This window comes from Vanellus vanellus, assembly GCF_965231255.1.
Source record: "Vanellus vanellus genome assembly, chromosome: 4".
In the NCBI taxonomy this organism is placed as follows: Eukaryota; Metazoa; Chordata; class Aves; order Charadriiformes; family Charadriidae; genus Vanellus; species Vanellus vanellus.
In genome coordinates this window covers 1,333,607-1,346,137 of record NC_138909.1, presented here as the reverse complement: position 1 = coordinate 1,346,137, position 12,531 = coordinate 1,333,607, and the positions used below count along the sequence as shown (strand labels likewise).

The 12,531-nt window shown below is 46.2% G+C and overlaps 1 protein-coding gene across 1 annotated transcript in view; it reads right to left on the bottom strand.

Moving 5' to 3' along the window:
• The window catches only part of ANKRD17 (ankyrin repeat domain 17), a 92,412-nt gene extending 86,750 nt beyond the window's left edge, over positions 1 to 5,662 (bottom strand). The window contains exon 1 of the mRNA XM_082483031.1: positions 5,276 to 5,662. Coding sequence (XP_082339157.1) covers positions 5,276 to 5,647 — 372 coding nt within the window. The 5' untranslated portion in view covers positions 5,648 to 5,662. The remainder of the gene's footprint in view (positions 1 to 5,275) is intronic.
• Between the last annotated feature and the right edge of the window lie 6,869 nt (positions 5,663 to 12,531).

Here is a 12,531-nt window from a genome sequence, read left to right as displayed (position 1 = left end):
TACAGAGAACCTATCACACAGCGGCCAAGCTACACTCACTGCCTCTTTAGCAGCCCTGCAGCATCCAAAGGCCTTAATCCACGATTCTAAGTAAAAGAGTTGGGATTAAAAAAAAAAATAAATTATAAAATAAATTCTGTTTTTCAAATCAACAGCTTGCTTAAACTGTTAAAGCCTTTTACAATTTAAGTATTACAACTGTGTGCAATGCTCTTGAAATCACACCAGTAAGCCCGAGTGCTCAGATTAACCACTTCTATCTGAACTAAAGAACTTAAGGGTAGCTTCTTCGGCATGAACAAATTTTAGAGGATTGGTGGTGTTTTGCTGTTTTATTTACTTCATCTTACTAGTTCAGTTCAATTACTAATTCAATTCCAGCTGAAAAAAGCAAAACAATTTTTATTTACAACAGCTATGAGGCTCCAGTGAAAACCAAGAACGGGCTGCATCCCCAGCGGCGTGGCCAGCAGGGCGAGGGGGGGGACTGTGCCCCTCTGCTGCATGCTGGGGAGGCCCCCCCTGCAGTGCTGCCTCCAGCTCTGGGGGTCCCCACAGCAGAAGGACATGGAGCTGTTGGAGCGGGGCCAGAGGAGGCCCCGGAGATGCTGGGAGGGCTGGAGCCCCTCTGCTGGGAGGACAGGCTGGGAGAGGTGGGGGGGTTCAGCCTGGAGAAGAGAAGGCTCCGGGGAGACCTCAGAGCCCTTTCCAGTGCCTAAAGGGGCTCCAGGAGAGCTGGGGAGGGACTATTCATGAGGGAGGGGAGCCATAGGACAAGGGGGAACGGTTTTACACTGTAAGAGGGGAGATTTAGACTAGATCTAAGGAAGAAATGTTTTACTCTGATGGTGGTGGGACGCTGTCCAGAGAAGCTGTGGCTGCCCCATCCCTGCAGGTGTTCAAGGCCAGGCTGGGGCTTGGAGCAACCTGGGCTGGTGGGAGGTGTCCCTGCCTGGGGCGGGGGGGTGGAACTGGATGATCTTCAAGGTCCCTTCCAACCCAAACCATTCTCTGATTTGATCAATACTCTAGAAACAGCCAAAACATCTCAAAACCACCCTTTGCATAGGGCAGCACTTGGCTAACATCATGGAGGATTATGTTTAAGAAAGCTAATTTACACATCATATGAGAACCCAGTGACAAACTACACCAGTCAGAAAAAAAATGAAAGAACAGAAACGAGCACACAAAATTCCGAGACTGAGCTATATCTAATCATCACAAGACTCTTTGCTCAAGGAGAACACTGAACTTACAAACTCTTAAAATGAATATGTTAGTAGGAAAAGCAATTATGAACTTCACGGCCAGCAGCAAACATCCTGTAAGTTCAAAGACTTGAAATAAGCTTGTAACCAAGGTTTTTAATATACAATTAAACCTTTCTCTGTGCAATGAGAAGCCCTAATGCAGATTTTTAAGTAGCAACTTGCTACTGAGACTTGCTCATTTTTTGCACTATTCTAGTGTTTATTCGAGACAAATGTTTAGCAAAACCGGTACACACAAGAACCCTTTCAAGAAGTCTACATATTTATGTCCTTTTTCTGAGCCTATTCAGAGGAACTGCTAGAACATATTTTCACAACAAAAACCACCTGAGAGCAAATAATAAAGTTCTCAAACAATAACGTTCCCAAGCTTCACATGTGTCAGCTTTCATTTGTCTAACCTGTTCCCTCCTCCACCTTCTTAGTTTTTGACTCATGTCCTGAAAATCATTCTGTCAAGCTCGGAAGACAGGCGTTTGATTTGACTCAAGGCACAAATCTGACCGGCAGTTTTCTTTGTATTTGCTTCACATACTTATTTATCAACAATAAGCCACATTAAAGGGGGGATGGAGGGTACCCCATACAACACCCCACTAAAGAAAAGCAGCTTCCCATTAGGGATACAATGAATAGACTTGCCCCAGAATATAGTCGTCTTCAGCGACACTCCTCACCCAATTTCGCTTGTTGTACGTGATCATTCCTAAACTAAGGCCAGAATTCTCCCAGGAAGCGTGCAAGCTGACCTCCCCAGTACATAACTTCCACTGTCATTTTTCTCTTACCTGAAGGTTCCTCTTCCTGTGTACCGAAAAGAGTTGCCATTTTTTTTATTAACTGGTGGTTAGGGAAAAGGCAATTTGCCATTTACAGACAATACTGGACCACGCTACCTAGAATCTTGGGGGTTTGGCCAAGCAGCAATTTGCTGCAATTTCAACACGCAACCTTGGAGGTTGCCACGAACATTGTAGTAGGAGCTCATGAAGTTGTTGGTCTGAGATTTCAATTTAACTTCACCCAAAGCTCTATCCAGTGGCTATCCTTCCACACTGAAATCTAACCGAGGTTAGAAGCAGACTGAGATGAAAATAACTGATTACAACTTTTTATTCCATTCCATCAATTCAGCAACAACTGAGCCAAACAATGTCTTTCCACTGATTTTTTTTTTTTTTTAGTATCTGCCAGGTTTCCGATTCTAATTCCTTTGACTTCTTCCTACTGTACTCCTGATTTTTAGAAGCTGTCTCAGTAGCAGTCAAATCTAGAAGTACTTCACTTCGGAGATTAGAAAACTCTTAACGTATAAAGCATGGGAAGGGAAAAAATAGCCCAAGACAAACTGTCTAAAGTTTACAGATATATAGAACTCAATGGTTGGGAGGGAACACCATCTTATGCAGTGTTTCCACAATAGCTTCCATTTACAGCAAAACCATAAACTTAGATTTCTTTGTGGTTTTAATTTTATGTGCCTTCCAGACTGCCAGTGGTCAGAAGACCAGGATCCAACTGCTGAAAGCCACACAAGCTATGCACATCTCAAGAAAGTCTCAACTAAAGAAAATTTTAAACACCAAACAAATAAAAATCCCACAATAGCAACACAAACTTTTTTTTTTCTTAAAAGAAAAAAGATTTTAAAAGACAAAATTAAACATCAGGTTGCTTTCAGACAAAGAAAGCTCGCTTTTGCTGAGAACACTCAAAACACATTTCCTCCCCAGGAGCTGCTGGGAACTACTTTGAAGTTGGATCCTCTGCTCCATTAATCAGGCCATCCTCATGTTCACATTCCTAAAAATTGTGATTTCAGCTGTGCATATTCCACTAAGCTGCATCATTTCATCCTCAAGTTGGTGGGAGAAAGACCAGAACGGTTTTTTTGCAACCAACCTGAATTATCAAGGAAAGGAATTATTATTAATGAAGCTGATAAACAACAAAATGCATGCTCCCCTGAACTCTAAAAACTCAGTATTATTAACTTGTTTATGACTTACTTACCCCTGCTTAATATTTAACCCCAGACCACCCAGACTAGGAAAGCCTTCACTTACTACGCATAACATGAAAACATCAGGGAAGCTTCCAGATGCCAAAACTGCCTTTCCAGCTATTGGTATCTACAACACATGTCATTCTATCAAGAAAAAAATCAAGTATTATTCTGCTGCCTTATGATAGTTTCATGATTTTTTTTTTTCCCCCCTCTCTGCAGGTCTCAAAGCACATTAAATAGGTACCTATGGCTATGGAAGGCACGGTGTGCAGGCAAAGGCTCACCTCACCTACGCCTACATGTATTTCTCAGTTCTCTCTGCCTTTCTCATCATGCCTTACACACTATACTGTTTGAAAGCTATGAGTATAAGCAGCCATTTGGAAGAATGGCTGTGGACCACAAAATAAATCTGCCTACGATTTTGCCATTAAGTCTCGCTTTACACGAATCCTGTTGAAGGCTGCTGTCACATACAACTCATCTCAACGCTCAACTATCAACTGAAGCATCTTCTGAGTCACTGGAGGGCCTTCACCCCTTTGCTACACACAACCATAGCACAACTCCACGGACTCTGTTCGAGAGAGTAAGAGTGTTCTCCAAATACCTGTAGGACCGCTAGGTACCATGGTTCAGCACGTAACCACGGCTGCCTATCTTACCAGTTTTACACCTCAAAAAGTTCTACCTACCTGATGATACTCACTTTCCTAAAAATAAACACTACAGAAACACAACGCCAGCCATAATTACTTGTTAACCGAGACACACGCTTTGTGTGCAATTTATCTCGCAGAAGTTAGATAAAATGCCTCTGGTATCAACTTCTGCAGAAATAAAATGCAGAGCGCTTCTTAACCGTGGAAAAACGTATCACCATCTTAGCCCAGCCCTTCCTTAACCGTCTCAGACTCTTCCTTCCCTTTCTTCCTGCTCATTTTAATTTCTAACACAAAAAGTAGATATACCACTTAAAAGCCAAACCACCAAGAAATAAAGTTCAAAGAAAAGCTTACAAACTTGAAGTGGGCATTTTTTTTTTTTTTTTTTTTTTTAAGAACACTACGCAAAAAAAGGAGAAATGAGCATTCAGCTTCGAAGGCTACAGAATTAAAAGCACTCAGCAAAGCAACCCTTGCGTGACTAGATATGCAAATAAGGAAGGGGCTTCAAGTCTCGCTTGGACTCTTCCAGCCCATACCTACCTGAAAAACCTCAATGAGAGCAAGTTACCAACGCTTCCTTGTGCTGGTTTCAGCGTTACATTGGAAGGGTGGCTGCTGTCGGGTTCAGAGAGCGCGTCGGACGACAGCGGGACGCTGGGGGCTCTCGGGCAGCCTTCGCTTTACCTGTACCTCGACTTTACCTGTACCTTCACCTGCTTTTCTTCAAAACCATCTATTCCGGTGCGCGAAAGGCTCTCTCGCAGCACGCCCAGAGCTCAGGCCTATCTCCAAAACCTCAGCCCGGCCGCACCGGTCGCGTTCCCACCCTTACGCTCTCCTGGCGCCCATCCCAATTCCCACATGGCACATCTTAAGACCCCACACACTGCCTCGACGGACACCTGCGACATTTCTGGAGCTCTCCCCCCCTCCCCCCCCCCCCGAAAAAAAACCACGTGCCCCACACCAGGGACGACGGCGGCCGCCGGTGGAGGCTCCCGGGGAGCCCCGGCCCCCCCCTCCACACCCTCCCCAAAGGCCTCCCCCCCACCCCCCCCGGGGGGACACACCGGCACCCCCCACCCAACCTTCCCCGCGGCGGGGACCCCCCCCCCCGGTGCCGCCCCGCCATGAGGCCGGCCCGGGCGGCGCGGTGCTGCCCCCTTCCTGCCTCTGCGGCAGAGGCCCCGCGGGAGGCGGGGGCGGAGGAGGCGGGAGCGGCGAGGAATTATGAAACCGGATCAGTAGGGCAACCCCCGGGGCCGCCCCGACACACGGCCATCGCCCCCTACCCCCCCACCCCTCCTTCCCCGTCCCCGCGGTACCTCAGAGACCTCCTCTTCTTCCTCTTCCTCTTCGTCTTCCTCCTCCTCCTCCTCCTCGCTGCCGTTGTTGCTGCTCTCGCTGCCGCCGCCGCCGCTCTCGCTGCTGCTGGCCGGCCGGCCCGCCCGCCCGCTCCGCTTCGCCTTGGCCGGCGCCGCCGCCTTCTTCTTCAGCAGCAGGTCGCACACCCGCACCAGCCCCCGCGGCGCCGCCGCTGCCGCCGCCACCGCCCCGGGCGGGCACGACGGCGGTGAAGTGCCGGCGCCGCCGTTCAGCCCCTCCGGGGGACCGGGCCCGGCCGTGGCGCTACCGGCGTCGCCGCCGTCACCGCCTCCATCCACCGCCGCCGCCGCCGCGCCGGCCGCCTTCTCCATGGCCGCCGATCCGCCCGCCTCAGCGCCGGCGCCCGGTGAGGAAAAAGAAGGAGGAGGAGAAGGAGGAGGCACCCGGGGCCGCCGCCGCTGTCTCGGTCACCTCTAGCGCCGGCGCCGCGCCACCTCTCGCGATACTTGCCGCCGCCTCCAGCAGCGCCGGCCGCTTCTCCCGCCGCAGCCGCCGCCCCGCAGCTTCCCCCACACACACCCCCCTCACCCCTTTCCCCCGCCGCCGCCCGCTCGGCGCGGCCCCAACCGCGGCCCGGCCCCGCTCCGCCGCCCCCTCCCGCGCCCGCTCCGTCGCGGCACCCTCCTGGCGGCGACCCCTTCCGTGCGTGCCTCAGTCACCGCCCCGGCGCCGGAAGCGCCGCCGACGTCATCACCCACCGCCGCGGCGGCGCCGCGCGGGCCCCTCCCCTGCTCTCTCCTCAGCGCTCGCGCCCCGCCCCGCCATCGCTGAGGCGGCCCCGGCCCTCGGCGGGAATGGCGGACAGCGCCGGCCCCGGCCCGCCCCGAAGGGCTGCGGCCCCGGCGAAGAGAGCAGGGCGGCTTGAGGCGGAGCGGCGGCCAGGCCGCCCGTGTGGCTGTTGGCCTGAGGTTGAGTTACTTCGTCCAAGTAAATGGCGGGAGAGCGGTAAGACTGGGCCCTGTCAAGCACTGCTCTCTGTGGATCCGCTCTGCCGTGCCGGCCCGGTGTGACTGGGAGCGGGCGCAGGGCGCGGGGTTCGCCAACGCACGGCTGAGGCCTCGGCGCCACACCGCCGTGGGTGGCACCACAATATACATATTTCCAATTACAAGTGGGGTTCTGACATACCGTGGGCGCTGAGCATTCAAAGGCAACCTCCAAAGGCCTGTTTTAAAAGAAAGTTGGTGGAATGTCAGTAAAAGAGTATGAAATGTCAAGATGCCTGTGTCACTTTGAACATATGCTCCAATTATATCCCTTATCCTGTCACGATACCTGTTGCCTCCCTCAGGTCTCCAGCCCCAGACTTTCATCCCTAACATGCACTTGGGACACAAATATTCAACTGTATTAGAGGAGGCTATGGAGAGACCTTAGAGCCCCTTCCAGTACCTAAAGGGGCCCCAGAAAAGCTGGGGAGGGTCTCTTGATCAGGGAGGGGAGCCATAGGATGAGGAGGAACGGTTTTACACTGAAAGAGGGGTGATTGAGATGAGATAGGAGGAGGAAGCTCTTGACTGTGAGGGTGGTGAGGCACTGGCCCAGGTTGCCCAGAGAAGCTGTGGTTGCCCCATCCCTGCAGGTGTTCAAGGCCAGGTTGGACGGGGCTCGGAGCAGCCTGGGCTGGTGGGAGGTGGAACTGGATAATCTTTAAGGTCCCTTCTAACCCAAACCGTTCTATGAGTCTGAACCGGGATTTTTTCTCTGGAAAAATGCTGATGGAGCATCGATGCAGGTCAGGTCCTGCAGTAACAAAAGGCTTGTGGCAGTTAAATATGCAGTGGATGCATGCTCATTAAAGCATTTTTTTTTAAGACTGAATGGAAATGAACTACAGAAACACATGGTTGTAGAGATTGGTAATGGCTCTAATGCGCTGATATGCTACGGGTGTTTTGGAATTGGTGTTTCAAGCCAATAGTGTCCGTTCCACTTACATTTGAAAGAAAACAAAGATCTTGTCCTTATTTGATTACTTTACTCTTAAGTGTTGTCTTTTGTCTTATTTGGATAATGTTGGAAAGCACCAGTTATGTCTGCAGCACCTCTGAAATGAAAGGTTGCTTTTAAAAAAGATTTGCAAAGGACTGACGCTCATCACAAAAGCAAGTCTGCAGTTTCCCCCCAAATCTTCATGTTCCTTAGATCACACCAAAACCTACTTCACTTAGATGCCTGTACATGTTCTTAATAAAAGGACTGCATTAGTGGTAACAGCACCGCTATTAAGTTACATTATTTCTAAGTCATCCAGCTATAACTGTAGTTCTTAACCTCTAATCTTCAGGTACAAGGTCTAAACCGAACAATACATTTATAAACACCTCTGTAGATGACAGTTTGATGTGACCCAGGAGGAATAAACTGAATATTCCAGCCACCTACCTACTAATTCCTGTTATGACTGCACAAAAAATCTCAAAACACAAAACAGTGCAGATCCATGACAGCAGATCCATGAGAACAATGCTTTTGTCCTCCTGTGTCAAATACATTGATTTTTACTGATTTATAGCAGGATGCAAGCACAAATTAAACATTTGTTGTTGGTCGTAATCACAACAGTCAGAAAACAGAATTGTAAGTGAATTTAGGTAACCTCAGCCTTACCTGAGATTCATGGTGCGCGTGTGAAAAGGATGTCACTTTTTTCAAGTGATAAGCCTGGAAAAGTGACCTCGTCTTCATTGTTTGATCCGAGAGGTGACTGACGTCTAAAGAAAACATATCTTAGATTTCTTTGGCTGCACAAGCAGCCCGCCAGAGGAACAGGTTGTCCCGATGCACCAAATTCACCCGCTTGGATTCAGGAAGGGCGGTTGCAGAACTGGATTTTACCCTCTAAGCTGTTAGCAAAGAGTTGGTCTCTCTGTCCCTTTACTGTGCAGCATAAGGTTGGGAAATGGCACTGAAGGGTTGGTCCGCTGCTGAGCTGATCGAGACCGAGTGGGGCTGCAGTAACACTCACTTTGATTGTGTTACAAATGTGCATTTTAATACTGGGCTACAACATGTGCACATTACTTCAACTATCCGTTTAAGTTGTTAGGCTTGGAAAGGATATTTTGAGCTATCTAGTGGAGTTTCTTGGTCATGAAAGCAACCACATTCTTTTATCACTCTGCATTGTGTTCTCAAGCCCTGAATCAGAGGGAGTAGTTACAAAACACTGCTTTTGTTGGCACAGGCAGCACGGCCTATCTGAGACTATTTGTTCAGTTTCTTTTATGATGGTGACCTCTGTTCTGATCAGAGTTGCTCCCTCTAATCTTGCAGTGTGGAGCAAGTCATTTTCCTCCATTTTCATAACATACAGTTTATACCTGCTCTCCCTACCACCCCCACTAGTTTGAGCCTTTTGTTAGCGCAACAGGAATAAAAGCACTTGTGGTCTTTAGAGACCACATAAAAAGAGACAAAAGAGTCTTTTTAGCAAAAGCTGCTAACGAAAGTTAGCTATCTATCTTGTGATGGTTTGAATGAGAGAACACCTTGGGGAGGTGTGAAACTTCTCCATGTTGCATAACAGCGCTTTATATTGTAGAAACCCAAAATAAAACATTCTTGCAGATACCTTGATAATCATCAAGACAGGATTATAATGAAAAACTAAATAAGTAAGATAATTTTTTTTGGTATCCCAGTTTCTGTACGGGTGCATGACCCAAAGCTGTGTTTCCTGTTCATAGGGCTCTTAAGTAATGGATTACATAGTCGTAGAAAGTCAGTGGAGGCCCCAGTCAGGGAAGCAATACCTAACAAATATATTTGAGAGTCTGTGAGGTTGATTAACTTTGGACGTTTGGTTTTGTTGCTGGCATAAAGCTGCAGGAAATCTTGAGAAAAACAATAATCCTTCGTTATCTCTTCGATCTGTGACTTCTGCTTCAGTATTTATTTAATTCCCTTCCGGTTATTGATCATGCCACCAAACACTCAATATGAATAGTGGGAAAACCTGGGGTTTGTATCCAGTGAATGCTTTCAGGAACTGTCTCGTGTGTGCCAGAGTCCTTAAAAATGTCTACGAGACAATTCACATATTTAAACCTATGCTGTGGAGTAAGTATCTGTATGGCTCTGCTTTCAGTTTCATTTATAACTGCTGAAAGCAGTATCATCACCAGAGTCAGGAAACAGGGATATTGAGTTTTGTTTGCAAGTATAACCTATACAGGAAATGAAAAAAGTTATTGCTGGTTTGAGTTTTAGTAACCCCTCCGACAAACACACTCACGTAACTTCACACCTGTCCTGGTGTTTTTGTGTCTTCATGTCAAGAGTGAATACGTCTAGTTTTAATATTTGTCAGAGTAGGAGGAACATAGGAGAAGCACAGAAGTTATACATCTCCAAATGAGATGATTATCCAAATGAGCTATGAAATTAATCCAAAAACCAAATCATGCGGTTCTCACTGGTTATCGATGCAAACAGTTTTGCAGTTGTTGCACCTTCTGTACGTGCTGCAGTTTTTTTGTCCGTATCATTCTGGGCATTCTGAACCCCAAATGATTATATTCCTTCAACACCTGTAGCAAAAGGACTGGCTCGCTGAACCTCCTTGAAGCATAGCGTTGTTTCAAATAAAAGAGAAGGCCCATCTGAAATGGGAGGCAAGATAAACTAGAATTAGACCATCATTAACTATTTTAAACAGAAATAATTGAAGTTGTTCAGCGATTGTGCAGCTACTGCTGAGCAAGTCAAAGGGAGAAGGAGGGAAAAGAACATAAAACGTCTCTACATTCAGAGAAGTTCTGTTTTCTGAGACATTTAAGATTTGTCTAAAACACTCAGTTTTAATAACTGTAAATTATACGTGGAGAAGAATGATTAAAAATTGTTTTTATGCGGTCACGGCATTTACTTTAAATTACCTTTTTTAATGTCTGTATGTCTCCATTACAGCAAGTTTCCTGTGAGCATCTCGATTGGTGTACCCTTCCGAGTGAAGAAAGTTAAGAAAATCCGGACAGATTCAGAATTCAACAAGAGCGGTGCTAGCCTGGAAGAACTGCTTGCAGTTACAGCAGCCCTGTTCATCACGGGACGGCACCTCTGTACAAGCAGAAGGTAAAGCATTTGCATTAATGCTAACACTCAAATGCACCCAGTACCAAGGCTCATTACGGAGTGACTTCTGCCTACGTTTGGCATGGTAAGCCAGGTGGTTTTGCTAGTTGCTACACTTATCCACATCGATGTCAGTTTGAAATACATATACATCCTGCTTGAATGTTTTGAAAATTATTTGTTTTCAATCTCAGATACTGGTATTACATGTTCCGATAGTTGCCCTTAAACCTTAATACAACATCATGCCAGCTTTCAGCGCTTCCATACGGGGAGGATTGGGAAAGTAAAAACAAGTCCAGAAAGCAAAACCTTTTAAAGATTGATTTGCTGAAGAAATGTGCAAGTGCTTTGTTAAAAGAAAACAAGCACAGTTGTTCTACAGGAAACGATGGCATTCCATCCAGTTAAGTCTTTGCTAACAAAGACTAACTTTCTCCTTGTTCCTTCATGATATCATCACTAGAAGCGATAAACTAGATCTCAAGGAGTGTTGCCAGTTGCATTCATCCACTCGCAAGACATCCACGTCCAGAGTGGTGTTTTGATACCGTGGCATTTGCTGGGAGGCCAGTAGGAGTGCTGGAGACTTTCATTGGCACGAAATAGTGCTGGTTAGGGTCTGAATGAGATGCTGTCTACCAGTACACTTGGAGTTAGTTTAGATAGCTTAGTAGCACTTCTTCACTGCTGCTTCTGGTGTGTTTTTGAGGGAAAGCACTCCCAAGCTTGGGGTGCAGTTTTTTCAGCTTGCTGTTCTAGCTCGAGCGTTTGGCCAGAGTCACGCATGTTAACAAAACAGTGAGCTGGCTACCTGTGGCTGTGCTGGCCTCGTTTTTTCAAAAGATTCTGGCAAGCATTAAAACTACAGTAACAGCACAAGAGGAAGTAGTGATCTATAATACACCACCACTATTTTGGGGCTGGAAATTCAGAGTTCTACTTAGAGACAGGAAACTTGGAAACAGTCTTCCTGTAGGAGTACCGCGAGCAAAAGACTACAGTTTAAAACAGCACCTGAGAAATCTTTGTACGGTGTAGATGATACAAGATGACTGACTCTGACAGAAGGCTGCGCTGAAACACTGATGGCCCCGGACAGGCATTAGGCAGGCATACTCAGCCTGATGAGGCAAGAGGAAGCAATACCTTTTGAATTAAAATTAAGGTTTTGATGTAATTTTGTACTTTGTATTTTTCATGATGAGCTTTACAAGCTAGTCACTATTTTATTCCCTTCTCTATAGTCCCAGTACTACCCAGCATATAGCACTATTTTGGACCTGAAATTCTAAAGAGATGATTACCTAACAATTGACCTGAAGTGTTAAGCTAGAAAGATGTTTATTCTGTAATATATTTAGTACTTTGGGACTCTATATCTTATTTAAGAAATGGTTTAAGCACTTTGAATCCTAAAACTTACTAGTACTCTGTGAGACTTAACATTTTTACATGGATAAATGATTTTTGAAAGTAGGTTTCAGGTTCCTAATTTGCTTCACACGTTTTCAAAACGTTTACCCTTTGTGAGTATAAAATTGAAAAATGCCATGGCAAATTGAGGCAAATAGCATCTGGATGAGATCCCGGATTTCTTTCTGATCCTCTGCAAGTGCTGTAGAAGATAAAAATGAAGTAAAACTAAAAGAAATCATAAGATAAAGAGAAGGTTTTGTGTATTTTATGTATAACGGATCTATAGTCCAAAACTGTGAATGCAGCCTCTCAAGCCATAACCACCTGTATTTGAATATCAAAGTTTACTTGTCAAAGTAATGTTTTGGGGTTTTTTATTACTGATGTTTAAGGTAGCATCCACTGTAGACTACACAAGAATCAGCTAGGAGGTCAAACATTTCTTACATTTTATGTTTTGCTTCAGTTCTGCGAGTCCATAATGATAATTTCTATAGTAACCACTTTTTAAGTAAACAATTGATTAGTTCTGAAATTAGTCCTTGAAATAGCTTTTTTTTTGTGCCGCTCAGGATATCTTAATGCAAGCAGGCTTCCACTGGTACGCAGAACAACAAGGTGCAAGCTGTTGCTTTTCTATCTCCATATAAAGTGTGCCTAGAAAATATTTGTACTACCAGGTTAGTTTATCTCTGGACAA